Source organism: Mesoplodon bidens (genome assembly GCF_964165515.1).
Source record: "Mesoplodon bidens genome assembly, chromosome: 10".
Taxonomy (NCBI): Eukaryota; Metazoa; Chordata; class Mammalia; order Artiodactyla; family Ziphiidae; genus Mesoplodon; species Mesoplodon bidens.
Genome location: NC_138172.1, coordinates 63,096,110 through 63,116,332, shown reverse-complemented (window position 1 = coordinate 63,116,332; position 20,223 = coordinate 63,096,110). Strand labels below are relative to the sequence as shown.

The window sequence follows — 20,223 nt, the reverse complement described above, 5'->3', positions numbered from 1 at the left end:
AACTGGGATTAAAAATCTTCCAACAAACAAAAGCCCAGGACCAGATGGCTTCACAGGTGAATTCTATCAAGCATTTAGAGAAGAGCTAACACCTATCCTTATGAAACTCTTCCAAAATATAGCAGAGGGAGGAACACTCCCAAACTCATTCTACGAGGCCACCATCACCTTGATACCAAAACCAGACAAGGATGTCACAAAGAAAGAAAACTACAGGCCAGTATCACTGATGAACATAGATGCAAAAATCCTCAACAAAATACTAGCAAACAGAATCCAACAGCACATTAAAAGGATCATACACCATGATCAAGTGGGGTTTATTCCAGGAATGCAAGGATTCTTCAATATACGCAAATCAATCAACGTGATACACCATATTAACAAATTGAAGGAGAAAAACCATATGATCATCTCAATAGATGCAGAGAAAGCTTTCGACAAAATTCAACACCCATTTATGATAAAAACCCTGAAGAAAGTAGGCATAGAGGGAACTTTCCTCAACATAATAAAGGCCATATATGACAAACCCACAGCCAGCATCGTCCTCAATGGTGAAAAACTGAAACCATTTCCACTAAGATCAGGAACAAGACAAGGTTGCCCACTCTCACCACTCTTATTCAACCTAGTTTTGGAAGTTTTAGCCACAGCAATCAGAGAAGAAAAGGAAATAAAAGGAATCCAAATCGGAAAAGAAGAAGTAAAGCTGTCACTGTTTGCAGATGACATGATACTATACATAGAGAATCCTAAAGATGCTACCAGAAAACTACTAGAGCTAATCAATGAATTTGGTAAAGTTGCAGGATACAAAATTAATGCACAGAAATCTCTGGCATTCCTATATACTAATGATGAAAAATCTGAAAGTGAAATCAAGGAAACACTCCCATTTACCATTGCAACAAAAAGAATAAAATATCTAGGAATAAACCTACCTAAGGAGACAAAAGACCTGTATGCAGAAAATTATAAGACACTGATGAAAGAAATTAAAGATGATACAAATAGATGGAGAGATGTACCATGTTCTTGGATTGGAAGAATCAACATTGTGAAAATGACTCTACCACCCAAAGCAATCTACACATTCAGTGCAATCCCTATCAAACTACCACTGGCATTTTTCACAGAACTAGAACAAAAAATTTCACAATTTGTATGGAAACACAAAAGACCCCGAATAGCCAAAGCAATCTTGAGAACGAAAAACGGAGCTGGAGGAATCTGGCTCCCTGAATTCAGACTATACTACAAAGCTACAGTAATCAAGACAGTATGGTACTGGCACAAAAACAGAAAGATCAATGGAACAGGATAGAAAGCCCAGAGATAAACCCACGGACATATGGTCACCTTATCTTTGATAAAGGAGGCAGGAATGTACAGTGGAGAAAGGACAGCCTCTTCAATAAGTGGTGCTGGGAAAACTGGATAGGGACATGTAAAAGTATGAGATTAGATCACTCCCTAACACCATACACAAAAATAAGCTCAAAATGGATTAAAGACCTAAATGTAAGGCCAGACACTATCAAACTCTTTGAGGAAAACATAGGCAGAACACTCTATGACATAAATCACAGCAAGATCCTTTTTGACCCACCTCCTAGAGAAATGGAAATAAAGACAAAAATAAACACTGGGGACCTAATGAAACTTCAAAGCTTTTGCACAGCAAAGGAAACCATAAACAAGACCAAAAGACAACCCTCAGAATGGGAGAAAATATTTGCAAATGAAGCAACTGACAAAGGATTAATCTCCAAAATTTATAAGCAGCTCATGCAGCTCAATAACAAAAAAACAAACAACCCAATCCAAAAATGGGCAGAAGACCTAAATAGACATTTCTCCAAAGAAGATATACAGACTGCCAACAAACACATGAAAGGATGCTCAACATCTTTACTCATTAGAGAAATGCAAATCAAAACTACAATGAGATATCATCTCACACCAGTCAGAATGGCCATCATCAAAAAATCTAGAAACAATAAATGCTGGAGAGGGTGTGGAAAAAAGGGAACACTCTTGCACTGCTGGTGGGAATGTGAATTGGTACAGCCGCTATGGAGAACGGTATGGAGGTTCCTTAAAAAACTACAAATAGAACTACCATATGACCCAGCAATCCCACTACTAGGCATATACCCTGAGAAAACCATAATTCAAAAAGAGACATGTACCAAAATGTTCATAGCAGCCCTATTTACAATAGCCCGGAGATGGAAACAACCTAAGAGTCCATCATCGGATGAATGGATAAAGAAGATGTGGCACATATATACAATGGAATATTAGTCAGCCATAAAAAGAAATGAAATTGAGCTATTTGTAATGAGGTGGATAGACCTAGAGTCTGTCATACAGAGTGAAGTAAGTCAGAAAAAGAAAGACAAATACTGTATGCTAACACATATATATGGAATTTAAGAAAAAAAAATGTCATGAAGAACATAGGGGTAAGACAGGAATAAAGACACAGACCTACTAGAGAATGGACTTGAGGATATGGGGAGGGGGAAGGGTAAGCTGTGACAAAGTGAAAGAGCAGCATGGACATATATACACTACCAAACGTAAGGTAGATAGCTAGTGGGAAGCAGCCGCATAGCACAGGGAGATCAGCTCGGTGCTTTGTGACCGCCTGGAGGGGTGGGATAGGGAGGGTGGGAGGGAGACGCAAAAGGGAGGGGATATGGAAACATATGTATATGTATAACTGATTAAATTTGTTATAAAGCAAAAAATAAAAAAAATAATAATAACCCTCCAGATACTAACCCTAAAGAAAGGGAGGTATGTAATCTGACAAATAATTCAAAATAGACATCATAGGATGTTCTATGAGCTCAAGAAAATGATGCATCAACAAAGTGAGAAAAAAGACAGAAAATGTAAAGGAAAACCAAACAGAAATTTTTGGAGCAGCAAATAATAATTGAACTGGAAAATTGACTAGAGGGGTTCAAAATCATCCTTGATCAAGTAGAAGAAAGAATCAGCAGACTTGAAGACAGTTCCTTTGAAATTATCCAGGCAAAATTTTAAAGAATGACCAAGATTGAAGAAAGCCTAAGTGTCTTATGCCCACCATCAAGGAGACCAATATATAGATTATGGGAGCTGCAGAAGAAGAAGAAAGAAAGAAGCAAGCTTGTTTAAAGAAATAATAACCAAAAACTTTTCAAATCTAGGAAAGGAAATGGACATCCAGATTAAAGAACTCAAAGATATCCACATTAAGACACATTATAATCAAATTGTCAAAAACCAAAGACAAAGAGAGAACTTTGAAAGCAGGAAGACAAAAGCAACTCACTATGTACAGGGCACCCCATGACACAATCACCAGATTTCTGAGTAGAAATCTCACAGGTCACAAGGGAACAGGATAATATATTCAAAGTGCTCAAAGGAAAAAAACTGCCAACCAAAAATACTATATCTGGCAAAACTGTCCTTCAAAATAGAAAGAGAAATAAACACTTTCCCAGATTAAAAAAAGCTGAGGAAGTTTATTACCACTAGACCTGCCTTATAAGAAATACTAAGGTAGTCCTTCAGATTGAAAGAAAAGAATATTAAACAGCAACACAGAAGCACTGGAAAGTATAAAACTTGCTGATAAAAGCAAATATATAGACAAACTCAGAATACTGTAATTCTGTAACAGTGGTATTTAAATCACTTTTAATTCTGATACAGAAGTTAAAAGACTAAAGTATAAACTATAACTGTGAAATTGTATTAATGAATACACAATATAAGATGATGTAATTTGTGGCATCAATAAAAAAGTGTAAAGAGGGCAGGAATAAGCAAAAATACAGAGCATTTGAAGTTATCAACTTAAAATAGATTGATATAACTATATGATGTTTTATGTAACCCCCAAGGTAACCACAAAGAAAATACCTATAGAAGATATGCAAAAGTATATTTAAAAGGAAACAAAGCATGTCACTACAAAAAAAATCAATGAAACACAGAAGACAGCAAGAGAGAAAAGAGTGACAAAAGAAAGCTGAGTCAGAAAACAATAAATGACAGTATTAAATCCTTCCTTATCAGTAATTACTTCAGATGTGAATTGATTAAAATCCCCAATAAAAGGCATAGAGTAGCTAAATGGACTTAAAAAAAAAACAACAATATCTATACTATCTGCAAGAAATTTACGTTAGAATTAAGGACACACACAGGATAAAAGCAAAGGGATGGAATAAGATACTCCATACAAATGCTAACCAAAAGAGAGCAAAGGTGGTGACACTTATATTAGTCAAAAACTGTCAAAAGAGACAAAGAAGGACATTATACAATGAAAAATGGTCAATTCACCAGCAAAACATAACAATTATAAATACATATGCACTCAACATTACAGCACCAAATATATGAGGCAAACATTGACAAAACTGAAGGGATAAATAGACAGCAACATAATAATAGCAAGGGGCTTGAATGCTCCACTTTTAATAATGGATAGAACATCCAGACAGAAGATCTGTCTGGAAACAGATCTGGAAACAGAGAATTTGAACAACACTATAGACCAAATAGATCTAAAAGACATATATAGAACAGCGACCCACCGCCACCCCCCACCACCACAGCAGCAGAATACACATTATTCTCAAGCACAAATGAAACTTCTCCAGGACAGGTAACATGTTAGGTCAAAAAAAAAAAAAACAAGTCTTAACAAATTTAAGAAGATTGAAATCATATCAGGTATATGTTCCAACCAAAATGGAATGAAACTAGAAATTAATGCCAGGAAGAAAACTGGAAAATTCACAAATATGTGGAAATTAAACAATATGCTCTTGAACAATCATTATGTCAAAAGGGATATTAGAAATTATCTTGAGATAAACAAAAACTAAAACACAACATACCAAAACTTATGGGATGCTGCAAAAGCAACACTAAGAAGGAAATTCATAGCAATAAAAATCTACATTAAAGAATAATAAAGATCTCAAATAAACAGTCTAACTTTACAAGTCAAAGAACTAAGAAAGAACAAACTAAGCCCAAATTAGAAGAAAGACTCTCAGATAAAGAAAGAAATTATTGTGCATCACTTTTAGGCGGTCCTGAAATAAGGAGTGTATTGCAGAATACACCTCCAAGGAAACAGTAGGTCCATGAAGATGAAATAATCCATGTGGGAACAAAGAGGTGGATAATATTTTGTACATGATGGATCAACCACAGTACAGTATAAAAGGGAACGATATTAAGAAATAGTAATCCTATATGCTAAACACCTCAAAGTAGAAGTTAACTACTTGTCCAAATCAAAAAGTGAATTTGTTAAATAATCAAACACAAATTACATGATTTGAAGAAGCTGCAATACAGCAATGCATTAATTTAGTGCATTAATCATAATCTAATACAGTACAAAAAGTCAGGTGCAAAAAAGCCCATATCTTCCACAAGTACAATTTCAAAAAGTACATTTTAAAAGATGTCTATTGTACAGTGAACATGCGAACTGAATAGACACAGACATTACTTACATTCTTTTTCTGAGTGTAGATGAAGAAATATTTGGCAAGATTTCGAATTTGATTTTTTTTTACAGATCATACATTTTAACTGAAAGAAATTTTACCCGTTTTCACACAGCAACTCTTTCATGTGTATTTTAAATTTTTTATATAGAGAGAATGCATTTACCAATATACAGATCTACAGGAAAAGTCTCTGAAGCAAATACTAAACAGACATATTTAATCAAATTTATATTTTAGGATTAAGATGAATGGTAAGTGGGACTTCCCTGGTGACTCAGTGGTTAAGAATCCACCTGCCAATGCAGGAGACACAGGTTCGAGCCCTGGTCCTGGAAGATCCCACATGCCGCGGAGCAACTAAGCCCATGCACCACACTACTGAGCCTGCACTCTAGAGCCTGCAAGCCACAACTACTGAGCCCATGAGCCACAACTACTGAAGCCTGCGTGCCTAGAGCCTGTGCTCCTCAACAAGAGAAGCTACCGCACCGCAACGAAGAGTAGCCCCTGCTCACTGCAATTTGAGAAAGCCCGTGCGTAGCAATGAAGACTCAATGCAGCCATAAATAAATACATAAATAAATTTATAAAAAAAGAAAAAAAGACAAATGGTAAGTGAAATTTCACCATGAAAAGTCTATTTTAATAATGAAATATACCTAGCTTCAAAACCAAAGAATTCTAACAACATATTAAAAATTTAAATCCCTTTGACCTGTTCAACACAACAACACAACAAAAGTCAACACAGTCTTACTGTTAGAGATTCATTAAAAAAATAACTGTAATGATCATTTGTACTTACTTGTTAGTACCTTTTTTAAAGTTTTATTAAAGAAAATGCTTAATCTTCTATGCTTTTTTCTCTTTGTTTTGAAGTAGTTGTTTAATATTTCCATGCTTTTTAAAAGAAATAATCCAAAAAGCCTTAAAATGTTTTTCTCTACCATACCTCCCAAATATGAAGAAAATGAAGGAATTAATTTGTTTTCTAAGCCACAATCATCTAGAAATTTTTCTAACAAATGTGAACCAACCTATTTGTGTATAATTTTTAGGTAAACTGGGAAAAAAGTATTTCCATCTACATGAACATTATTTTTAGGTATACAGTATATTAAGTGCCTATAATATTAAAAATAAAAGATATGAATAACTTATTCTTCCCCCAAAATAATGTGAACACAAGTATGTCTATACACTAACAGGATTAATGTTTACCAAAAACTGGAACTTTCCCATGGGGACCTATCATACACATGAAGTCAGATTTTATGAAATGATATAAACATAATTAATAGACTGGTAAGTACTATATTTTCAAATGTTCCCTCATTGCTGGTGGGAGTTTAAGTTTTTCTCATGTGGAATTTTTAACATCCTTCCAAAGTTTTAAAAATGTTAGTAATTTGATCTTTGTTTTCTGAAGAAATTATGAGAGATTCCCATTCAGAATTAGGTAGAGGAATATTCACTGTTATTTGTATTAGAAAAACTTAGAAATAAACCAAACATACAAAAATGGAGAAATTATTAAATAGATTATCTTAAAAGACTGTCCACTATCATATTAATAGAGTATTAAAATTATATACACAATGAGTATAAATAATATGAAAATAGAGTATGAAATTATTTATACAATATTATCCTTATTTAGGCACATGAATAAACTCTCAGACACACTGAAATCAAAAAAAGAAAAGATTAGGATGAAAAAGACAAAAACTTGTTAGCAGGAGTGATATGATCATGTGTGGTTTACATATATTTTAATTATTTAGGTGTTTTATTTTCTACCATCTCCACAATAAACATATTGTAATTGAAAGGAAAACACAAAATATTATATTTTCCAACTGTAGATTTTATAAGAAAGCAATTGTTTCTAAAAACAAAATTTATCCAGAAAAATATAGCACAAAAATACGTGCTCACCTCATTTCTAACTTAAATAATTTGACATTAAATATAACCATCTTCCCCAGTTCCCAAATGAACAGGTTATAGCAAAATGTAAGAAAGCATCATTATTACTTGTTTCCACATTATATTAAGGCTTACCTTCACAAAGTTTCTGCTTCATCACCTCCCTTATTTTGGATATTGCAATATAGTCTTCCACATAAAACACATAAGTAGATGAAGGCTTGTTGGCAATAGCTCTAAGTTCTGCCTCTTCTGTTTCTGAACCAACACCGATGGCAAATAATGTTATTTTACTGTCTCTTGCTGCTTCTGCCACATCCTTGACTTCATCTTGGGATTTACCATCCGTAAGGACTACTGCTATCTTAGTCAGCAATCGTGAAGACTTGGCAAAAAGGTAATCAAGGGCAAACTGGATGGCCTTTCCAGTCTTTGTGTTTCCTCCCAAGTAGTGTATGGACTCCATGGCTGCCATCAAATTCTCTCCTGATTCATGGCTCCCAAGGGGAATCTCCAGGACGGGGTAGTCACTATACTGAACCACTCCAACCTGAATAAACTTCGGTCCTATGTCAAAGTTTTTTGTGATATTGACAAGCCACTTTTTCACTATTTCAAAGTTTTCTGGGCCAACACTGTAAGAGCCATCCAAGATGAAAACTAAATCTGTTGGAGCAGTACGACAACCTAAGTGAAAAAGAAAACCATCAGAGTATATGTGTTACATAAAAAACAAAAATTAGAGGTTTTAAATGCATGAATGTTTAATTAACCAGACAGGGGGAATCCTTTCACATGTATATACATAAAGTCGCCACAATGTATAGTTTAACTATCTTATCATTTTATGTCAATTATACCTCAATAATGTTGAATTTTTTTTAAAAAGACAATAGTAACCAGTAGTTCATAAGAGCTTTGATTAACTATTGATACACTGCTTAGCTTATGAAAATTTTTTATAAATGAAGGCTATGATTTTTGTTATTTTTTAATTAGCTTGTCTTAATTTAAGTACTAATGATTCAGCTTTAAAAATAGGGAATAGGGTCTCTCCCTCTCTCTTTCTCTCTCTCTTTTTCTCTATTACTCCTCTTCCTCTTCCTCTTCCTCTTTCTCTGTTATGTGAGGACACAACAAGAAAGCAACCACCTGTAAGCCAAGAAGAGAGCTCTCACCAGAGCCCAACCATGCTGGCACCTTGACCCCAGACTTCTAGCTTCTAGAACTTATGCAGGCCTCTCACTGCCATGGCCTCTCCCACTGCAGAGTGCAAGCTCCGGACGCGCAGGCCCAGCGGCCATGGCTCACAGGCCCAGCCGCTCCGCAACACGTGGGACCCTCCCAGACCGGGACATGAACCCGTGTCCCCTGCATCGGCAGGCGGACTATCAACCACTGTGCCACCAGGGAAGCCCTGAATGTGGATCTTGATGTTTGAATATGTTTTAACCTTGCACGATGTCTATACTAACAATGTATGGGTTGTTTGATAAATAAATATTTAAAAATAAAAATTAAAAAATTAAAAAATATAAGGAATAGTGACTTCCCTGGTGGTCCAGTGGTTAAGACTCGGCACTTCCACTGCAGGGGGCATGGGTTTGATCCCTGGTCCGGGAACTAAGGTCCCACATGCTGCGCCATGTGGCCAAATAAAAAAAAATAAAAATAAGGAATAAAAAATGGAGGCTGTATATGAATATGATATCTAGATATCTCTTTGTAGGGGCAGGTATTACTATAAAGCAACATTTTATTGTATTTCTCCACTGAATAAATGAAAACACAAAAAATTTTAATAAATGAATGATTTTCAGCTATAGACTAACATCATTGTTTTAAGTTATCAGTGAAATATGTTTAGTTTAATGCTAACCTGAAATATTTATAAAAATTTATATAAACCAATGAATGGGGGGAAGAAATTAAAAACAAATTTTCTGTCATCTTCAGGACTAAAGTAGCCAGCAAAGATCCACATTCTTGATATAGTTGAGAAAATGTAAATGAACCCAGGTTACAAAAGCAGTCACTCTTGCACTACATGCAAGATGAATGTTTAAAGGTCTGATTGCTCATCTTCAGTCACAAATGTAGCCAAAACAATAGCTCATGTGAAGTGAATCTATGTTCAAGGGCATAAAGCTATTCCTTTCTCTGTAAAGATTCTTGTTTCAAGATACCAGGAAACATGTGATCAGCACATCTTAGAGTTCTACCAGGAAAAAAAAAAAAGACTATCTGTGGTGTAAGTTATACCCAGACAAGTTCTAAGCACTTGTGAAAAGAAAAAATAATCTTCTTTGCAGCCACTATGGAAAACAGTAAGGAGGTTCCTCAAAAAACTAAAAATAGAGTTGCCATATGATCTAGCAATCCCACTGAGCATATATCTGGACAAAACTATAATTCAAAAAGATACATGCACCCTTATGTTCATAGCAGCACTATTCACAATAGCCAAGAAATGGAAAAAACCTAAATGTCTATCAAAAGATGAATGGATAAAGAAGACGTGGTTCATACATTCAATGGAATATTACTCAGCCATTAAAAATAATAAAATAATGCCATTTGCAGCAACATGGATGGACCTAGAGATTATCATACTAAGTGAAGTAAGTCCGTAGGAGAAAGACAAATACCATATGATATCAGTTATATGTGGAATCTAAAATATGGCACAAATGAGCTTATCTACAAAACAGAAACAGACTCACAGACATAGAGAACAGACCTGTGGTTGCCAAGGGGAAAGGGGGGTGGGGGAGGGATGGGCTGGGAGTTTGTGATTAGTAAATACAAACTATTATGTATAGAATGGATAAACAACAAGGTCCTACTGTATTGCCCAGACAACTATATTCAATATCCTATGATAAAGTATAATGGAAAAGAATATAAAAAAGAATGTATACATATTTATAGCTGAATCACTTTGCTGTACAGCAGAAACTATCACAACATTGTAAATCAACTGTACTTCAATAAAAAAAGATTTCCTTAACTCTCTTTTCCACAGTACACAACATGCTTCTAACCCTATCTCATTCTTTCAGTATGTATATATTGAATACCTGTTCTGTCCTTGATATCATGCTAGGTACTGGCTTCAAACATACTTGAGATATCTCAAAAAGCTCCCAGCCTAGTTAAGATGGACACCTGGCTGGTTAGAGAAAGTACAAAGAATTATGAGAACATTGAAGAGAAGGTGGCAACCTAACTATGTCAATCCAGGGGCAGTTTTGTTGGAAGGCTGAGATCAGAAAGCAAAGTTTTAACCAGGTCAAGAGGATGACATTCTAATCAGAGGGAGCAGCAAGTGCAAAGGTCCAGAGGTGAGAGACAGACACAGCCCCAAAGACAAACTGGTTTGTCTGAGTAATTCCAATGGTTTTGAAACTGCACTCCTTCTCGGGTAGGACTTGAACTCACTCACACCTCAGAGTGGGGCTTGAACCCGTGATCCCTGACTAGGAGGGGACTCGAAACCACTGTCTTTGGATTAAAACCACTCACCTGGGGTCAGGACTTACTGAAGCTCAGGTTCTTCTGTCTCCTCACAGAAGAAATTCAGCGTGAGGCAAAGTGGAAAGCAAAGAGGGAGTTTATTGGCATAGGACGCTTGGGACAGATAAGCGGGCAGGCAAGGGAGTGCAACCCCAGGAACAAAGAGCCCCAGGAACAAAGAGGGCTACATTTTTATAATCAAAGAAAAAGTGGGGAGGGGAGAAGACGACCTTCTTCCTCGTTCTTGGGCAGACATCAAGACTCATATCACTAGTTCCTCCTTTGGCCCTATACGGTCTAACCAGGTCTAACTGCCATAGCACTGTTTAAATCATATGTATATCAGCAAAAGGGTGGTGACATACACTAAAATATGGTAATTCATCTCAGGTTTGGGTATAATATCCCCTTTCACCTGGTTTCTTTCCCTTTTCACCTCTATTTCTGTCTTGGTTACATGCAGAAACGTTACTCTGCAAGGGCTATCAACTCCCTGACTTCATGTAATAAGATTCAGAGCCAATATCTATTGTCTTGTATTTTAACTATCAGGGTTTGTGGCTTGAGTGTGCCTGGCATTTGGATGCACCTGGTCTTCCTTCAAGGTTGAGTAGATTGTTGCTAGGTTACTGGATTCTTTTCTTGAGTGGTCATTAGCTTACAACAGTCTCCCAAACTCCCTTAAAATTCCCTTTCTGTCTTTAATCCCTTGGTGGGATTTCTAATCTGACTATTTAATTATCCTACTCTATCTCTATCAGTTTGAAGTGGCCAACAGGAAGGAACAGCTGTACTTGCTGCCTTTTTCTCTAACCTCTGCACTCAACGCAGCTAAAATACTACATGGGACAAGGATCCCATGTCCTTGGACATGATGAGTTAGAAGAGGATGAGGTGAGTCACGGTAATGAGATACCAAATTTTACATCCTGTGGTGTTACTCAGGTTAATGGTCTCCCTTAAGTAGTGTCTGGATTCCCAATTTAAAGTTATAATAAGGATGGTTTATTTTCTGTATATATTGCAAATAAGATATTATAATTGCAAAGATCGGTATCGGAGAAAAAAATGTTTGGTGAGAATTAGTATTTTTGCAACTCCTTGGAGTAAATCAATCAATCAACCCATCTCTCCCTCTCTTCACCTTCCTCACTTCCTCCTTTCCTCTCCTTCCTTTCCATTCTTTTCCTTATCTTTGTCCACTTACATACTTGGGATGATGACAAAGCTCCCATGAAGAGGCCTCAATTTCACCATTATCTCACCTCACCTATCACAGTAACTAGCAGAAGTAAACACTATTGTCAGGTGAACACGTATCACAGTCAAGAAGTTCCCCACCCCACCAAAAAAAAATTGTCAAAACATGGGTTTGTCTCACAAATATAACTGTGATTATGACACCATCGTAAGATGCTATATGGCAGATGATGTCTCAGTGCAGGGGGTGTGAGGGACACTATTCCAACAACCTCTGTCATGGTGACCACTGCCAGACATCAGGGTAGGGATGGCAAAACTGGGATTCTGCCCAAAGGCTTTTTTTTTTTTTTTCAGTACGCGGGCCTCTCCCTGTTGTGGCCTCTCCCACTGCCGAGCACAGGCTCCGGATGCGCAGGCTCAGCGGCCATGGCTCACGGGCCCAGCCGCTCCACAGCATGTGGGATCCTCCCGGACCAGGGCACGAACCCGTGTCCCCTGCATCGGCAGGCAGACTCTCAACCACTGCGCCACCAGGGAAGCCCAAAAGGCATATTTTTTAACCCAAGGGAATGAAGTTTTCCTGTTATTTTTGGAAGCTGAACAGGGATGACAGAGTTATGCTTTTATTGGGGTTTTGTGGGAGAGACAAAAAGACTGGAAGGTTGTGTTTGCAGGACTCTTCAAGGTTGCCCTTCCTCCATGCTATGAGGCTCATTATTGCCTGGACCTGCGAGTGTTTGTATATCACTCGATTCAGTGGTTACAAATTCTTACGGGGTTATTCTTGGCCCTTTCTACCCCTTTCTAGAGCCATGGGGCATTTATTTCATAACTGCATGGACACAAAAGCAAGTACTGCCATTTATAAACCCCAGACAAAATACCACTCCAAGAAACCTCCTCCTCAGAGAGGTGAATCACCAGTGTCATAGGAAAGGAATGCACTGAGGATGAAAAGAAGTGTTCAAATACTAGTTACAGCTCCGACCAGATGTATGGCACTATGCAAGGCCCATACATTTTATGCATCTTTTTTCCCACTCAAAAAACAAAGAGTATCTACCCCATAAAGTGCTTGGGTGGATTAAACTATAAAAGGGTTAGGCAAACATTAAATATTATTTTTTAAAATATTTTAAGCCAAATTGAATCAAATTGTCAAATCATCTGATTTAACTGTTAGAGAAACCATAATTCATTTACAGTTAGGGGGTTTATGTTTATGAGTTTTAAAATATGCATATAAACACACTTTTAAAAAGAAGTAAACTGTCTTTTTAAAAGTGTCTTTTTAAAAGTAGGATGGCCTACTTCTCTCATGCAAGCTTTCCTACAGGCCATCATAATAACAGTCACCACTTACTGAATGTCACCATGCTAAGTCATTTATATGCATTATCTTATTATCTCTATGAGATAAACTCATAGGATGGTCCTGATAGACATCCTGGGAAGGAGGTACTTTCTTTATCTCCATATTATGAAGCTTATATAAATGGCTGAACATGGACTCAATACCAGAATGTTTATTCCAAAGCCTGGGTCAATAAAATGCACTATTACCATAGAATTTTCTCAAAATGACTTCTGATAGCTTTTCCTCCCAGTTAATGTGTAACATAGCAATTCATTTATTTTAGGGAATCACAGCATCAAAGACAATAAGAATAAGATCCTTAAAGCCATTGTTAGAGCTCCTCTAATTTGATTTCCACAATCAATGTGTTGATAACAAAAAGACAATGCTGATAGTTCTTACTTGATCTTATTTCCCCATCTTCAGCTAATACAGAATACTGAAGAAGCAGGACCAAAATTATCCAAAGGAATGTAATATGGTGAGCCATGTTTCTGTTTTTGTTCTAATGTTTTGGTTTTAGGATTCCTAAAGAGAAAAAAAAAAAAAAGAAAGTTAAATATATTAGAAAAATAAGACAAATACCTTACAATCATAAGTTTGAATTTTTAAATTGCAATACCCAGTCAAAGCACAGTTAATTTTTGCTAACCTTAAAATTAACTTATGTGCCCACAATAGCCACATTTCAAATATATAATACAAGACAACAATGAATGGGAGCTGAGGATGAATGTGATAAGTTTTTAATTCATAATCATCTTGGACAAGCAAAAACTTTTCTAAAACTTTAAGCTTTGCTCAAAATATTTACTAGAATCCCCCTTTTAGCATAGCCTGCAGAGCCCTATCACATTCTTTTTATTATCTCAGTGGTAGCACATATCCTTCTTTTAAATGTGTATTTGCATTTAAGAAACATTCAAAGGGTATCTGGTAAAAAATATCTATAGGATAAAGCTGAATAATAGGATTTAATTTTTTAATGGGCTGTATTTATAAACATTAAGATCTATTTTGTTTAATTCATCAAGACTCGGTTATGAGACTAATATGTTTTCTAAGTTAGTCCAAGGACTTCACTCCTGGTTAGAATGTGGAACATAGCCAAAGACTGTCACTCTCAACAATGAGAACATGTCAGATAAACTATAAAACTATAGGTTTTTAAAACCCAGCAGAAAAGACAGGGTTTAAAGAAACCTAAAAGAGCTAAATTCCAAAAGTTATTAATACTTTATAGGACAGAAAAGATTCAAGGCTGCTTTTGTCCCTAGTAGAAAGGGAAACATGCTCAGGAGGAGGAAGAATTTGCTACAGTACAGAAGCAACCAGTCAAAGCTGGAGTGACATATTAGAATCCCAAGTGGTCCCAGCCACAGAGCAAGGATGCCCCTAGCCAGCAATTCTCCCCCAGGAGCCTTAACTGGGTACACGGAATAGACAAGTAATACAGAGAATATTGAAAGCAGTATAAAACAGTCCAGAGAGATCCTTTCCTTCCCTCTCCCTGTTCAAGTCCCCAGGGAATTCCTCAAATACAAATCCTTGTCTTGCTGAAGGTTAGGGGAGAAGCCACAGAACTGAGAAAAGTCCCTCCAAGGTACTCCAGTCCTTCACTACTGTGGAGAGACATATCTCAAAAAGCAGAAAGGACAAGAGAGAAAAATAGAACTCAAATACAAAAAGCTGGAAACCATACCAACAAGCTGAGACAAATCTCCCAAGGGTCTCCCAAAATATGAGAAGAAACAAAGTTTTATGTCTGATCTGGAGAAAAACACTCAATATAAGCAGATCCAGAAATTATCTAAATGTCAGAAGTATCGAGCAGGGTTTATAAAAAGGCTATGATGAACATGTTAAAGGATCTAATGAATAAGATGGACAACAATTGCAAAAATATGTGAAATTTCAAAAGAGGGATGGAAACTATTAAAAAAAGATACAAGTGAAATGCTTGCAATGAAAATATATATCAAAAAAGAAATCATGCAGTGAGCATGCATACATCAGAGGGAAAGATCAGTAAACTTGAAGATAAGTCAATAGAAAGTATTCAAAATGAAACCCAAAGTCAGGGGAAGAGGGGTGAGAAATAAAAGGAACAGAGCATCTGAAATCTGTGAGACAGTATCAAGTGGTCTTGATTTAGCTTCTCAGATGGAAAGGAGAAACTGAATGAAGAAATATTTCTAAATACAATGGCCAAGAATTTTCCAAATTGACAAAAGCTACCAACAATCAGATCAAACACACCCCAAGGAAAGTACAAAGTAAGTCATACCTAGGTATATCATAATCAGTTGAAAGTCAAAATAAAAGAGTAAATTCTTAAAACAAACCAGAGAAAAAAAGACACATGACATACAGAGGAACAACAATAAGAATTTTAGATGGAAATTTCATGGTAATAAAATGGGCAATGGATCAGAAAGATATAAAAATCCTAAATATGTAGATATCTAATAATAAAGCTTCAGAATTCCTGAAGAAAAGATTTTTTAAAAAAACTAAAGAAATAGACAAATTCAAATCATAATGTGAGATTTTAAACATCCACTTTTCAATGATTTTTGAAGTAGATAAAAAAAATTTAGTAACAGTACAGAGGTTTGAAAAACTTTATCAACCAACTTCACCTAGTTGACATTCATAGAATGCTCCACCTAACAACAGCAGAATATACATTCTTTTGTAATGCATATGAAAGTCATCAAAATAGACCATATGCTGGAGAAAAAACAAGACTCAAATTCCAAAGAAATGAAATCATGCAGATTATGTTCTTTGACCTAAATGGTATTAATTAGAAAAGGAAGAAAATCCCAAAATACTTGGAATTAACTGATATATTTCTAAATAATCCATGATTTAAAAAAAAATCAGAGGGGAAATTTTAGAGTATTTCAACTGATCAATAATTGTTTAAAAAATCAAAATTTTATGATACAGCTAAAGCACTACTAAGAGAGAAATTTTGGCTTTAAAAGCATATACTAGAAAAGAAGAAAAATGAAAAATCAATATCTAGGCTTCCATCTTAAGAAAATAGAGAAAGAACAACAAATTAAAACTAAAGAGTAAAAAAAAAGAAGAAGAAAAAAGAAAGAAAGAAAATTATAATCAATGAGATAGAAAATTGAAAAACAATAAAATTAAAGAGTTAATTCTTTGAACAAATAAATATACTTATAAATCCTAGCAAGAATAATCAAGAAATAAGACAAAAAACATAAATTACCTAAGTCAATATTGAAACAGGAGATGCCACTATAGAGCTTACAGATCTTAAAAGGATAATAAGTAGACAGATGAAATGGACAAAGTCTTAAGATACACTATTTATTGAAACTGGTCTAAACTGAAATTATTAAAGAAATAGAATTTTTAACCAAAACTTTTCCCACAAAGAAAATTCCAGTGCCAGATAGTTTCACCAGTAATTTCTACAAACATTTAAGGAAAAAAATAATAATCATTTTTATGAAATAACATTAAATGAAAATAGAAGAAGAGGGAACTCTTCTCAACTTTTAGTATGAGGCCAAAATAAAATGATATGAAAAGTCTACAGCTTAGATCACACTGAGTGGTAAAAGACTGAATGCTTTTTCCCCAAAATTAGTAAAAAGATAAGGATATATTCTCACATCACTTCTATTCAAAAACGTACAGGAAGTCCTAGCCAGTGCCATATTCAAAATAAGAAATAAAGACTATAAAGGAAGAAATAAAACTGTAATTAGTTACAGACAACATGATTACCTACATAGAAACTTGAAATCTATCAAAACACTATTAGAACTAATAAGTGAATTTAGCAAGGTCACAGGACACAAGGTTAATAATTTTTTAAGTGTTTCTATATAATAGCAACAAAATGGTGGGGGGATATAATATATTCAATAGTATCAAGGCATCATAAACTTAGAAATAAAGTGAATGAAAAATGTGAAAGACCTCCACACTAAAATATATAATACATTGTTGAGAGAAATTAAAGAAAGCAAATAAGTGGAGTAAGCTATATTCATGGGTTAAAAGACTCAATATTGGTTCCATCTTTATCCTCAAATTGATCTAAGGATTCAACACAATCCCAATCAAAATCACAGCAGATTTCTAAAAGAAACTGACAAACTCATTCTAAAATTCTTACAAAATGCAAATGATTTTGAATTAGAAGAACAATCTTCAATGAAGAAGAACAATCTGCATAAAAAACAGTCATGATTGAGAAGAACTAAGTGAGAGACTTTATACTATCTGATTTTGACTTACAGTCATCTAGCTACAGGAATCAAGAAAGTGTGTATTGGTGTGGGGATAAATATATTAAATGGAACACAATAGAGTTCAGAAATAGACCCACACTTACATGGTCAGTTGATTTGCAATAAAAGTGTCAAGGTAATTGAATAGAAATGGAAATTCAATAAATGGTGCTGGATCAACAGAATAAACAATAAAATTAACCTTGACCCCATCTCATTCCATATGCAAAAATTAGATGAAGCATATATCTAAGTGTAAAAGCTAAAACTATAAGGCTTCTAGAAGAAAACAGGAGACTCTTTTCACAACCTTGGGATTAGGCAAAATTTCTTAGGACACAAAAAACACTATCAATTTAAAAAATAGATACACATTAGATTTCACCAAAATTAAAAGATACCATTAAGAAAGCAAGTCAATATTCAGAATAAAATACTTACAAAAATGACTCTCATAAAGATTATATATTTTTAATACTCCTACAAATCAACAATAAAAAAGAAAATAATCCAGTTTTTTAAATGAGTAGAAGTCTTCAACAGACTTTTTAAATTATTACTTAAGAAAATACAGAAATGGACAATAAGCATATTAAATGGTTCTCATCATTAGTCATCAGAGAAGTGTATGCTAAAACCACAATAGGATATCATTTCACACCAACTAAAATGGCTAAAATTAAAAGACACAGTATCAAATGTTTATGAGGCTATGTGGAGAAATTGGAACTCATACATTTTTGGTCAGAGTGAAAAATGATGTTACCCCTTCAGAGAAGTGTTAGGTTCAGTTTCTTACAAAATTAAACTATGACCAGCAATCCTTCTGCTAAGTATATAACCTAGAGAAATGAAAACATGCTCCAACAAAAAAGACTTTAACAGTGTTTATAGTAGTTTTATTCATAATAACTCCAAACTGAAAATAACTCAAATGCTATCCACAGAAAAATATTGGATAAACAAGTTGTGTGGTTATATTCACATAATGGAAGAGAGCAACAAAAAAAATAATAAACTTTCTTTATACCCAACAACATGAATAACTTTAAATACATTCTATTTAATGAAAGGAGCCAAACACAAAAGAATACACAGAGCATGATTTCAGGTATACAGAGTCCCAAGATAGAAAACTAACCTGCAGTGTTAGAAATCAGGAAACATTTGCCTTTGATGGGAGAAGTCAACTGGAATGTGGCACAAATAAACTTACTGGGTGTTAGAAATAGTCTACATTTGCAGTGATGATATTTGTGCACATAAATTTTTCTAAGGCCATTAGACTGAAGGCTTAAAAACTATATAAATTGTTGTATATAATTTATATCTCAGTGAAAAACAGTAAGTCCAAAATCATCACTGTCAGTTTTTAAATTAGGCTGGCCCTCTGGACAAAGAGCTATAAAGGTCAAAAGATGTCAGTGAGGGGCTTCCCTGGTGGCGCAGTGGTTGAGGGTCCGCCTGCCGATGCAGGAGACACGGGTTCGTGCCCCGGTCCAGGAAGATCCCATATGCCGCGGAGCGGCTGGGCCCGTGAGCCATGGCTGCTGAGCCTGTGCGTCCGGAGTCTGTGCTCCGCAACGGGAGAGGCCACATCAGTGAGAGGCCCGCATACCGCAAAAAAAAAAAAAAAAGATGACAGTGAGAAGAATTTTTGGTGAGTCATCACCAGGATGTACTGTTTTATGGCAACAATGTGTACTAATAAATACTGACTAATTTCCTCCCCAAAAGCCTCAAAATTAAGTTATTCTGCTCCTCTACCAAAAATATCCTCATTATTTCTATATGGTATCTAATTCCTTCAGAATCCTTGGGCTAAAATGAATCGTTTACTTGTATTATATTCTAGATTGACAATCATTAATGTAGACCATATGAAAAGGGCATTAAATAAATACTGCCACCATGTTACCTCACCAATGAAACATAACTCTTATACTTCATAAATATACTTTACGGCTATTTAATTGTACATATGCTTATGCACGATGCATATAAACTGAGGCATATCAAGTTTTACCATTTACTTTAATCACCTGGGGAGCTTGTTAAATATATGGATGCCTTAGCCCTACCCATTAGCTTCAGATTGCAGGGCAAGGAAAGGGCCAAGCATTTAAAATAAAATAAAGTAAAAAGCTTCCCATAGGCTAATGTCCACCAAAGTTCTAGAAATTCTGGTATAAGGCAATGCAGAAATGATAAGAAAAGAAAAAAAAAAAAAACTCCTATTCCCCCAGTAGAGAAGTAAGTTAGCAACCCCAAATAGGAAAGCATATCACAGAGAATCTCTACAATCAAAACTTTCTAAAGATTGGCTACTCAGAGAGTAGTCAGGCAAACTTAGCATCCCCAATTTTCAAAGGTTAATATGCATACAAATCTGTTAGAAATT

At 35.3% G+C, this 20,223-nt stretch overlaps 1 protein-coding gene across 1 annotated transcript in view; it reads right to left on the bottom strand.

Annotated features, from left to right (window-relative positions):
• Positions 1 to 20,223, bottom strand: part of COL21A1 (collagen type XXI alpha 1 chain) — a 189,890-nt gene that overhangs the window by 124,353 nt on the left and 45,314 nt on the right. Inside the window, exons 2-3 of the mRNA XM_081245126.1 lie at positions 13,948 to 14,073; positions 7,605 to 8,156 (exon numbers count right to left, since the gene is read on the bottom strand). Of these exons, the coding sequence (XP_081101252.1) occupies positions 7,605 to 8,156; positions 13,948 to 14,035 (640 nt within the window). The 5' untranslated portion in view covers positions 14,036 to 14,073. The remainder of the gene's footprint in view (positions 1 to 7,604; positions 8,157 to 13,947; positions 14,074 to 20,223) is intronic.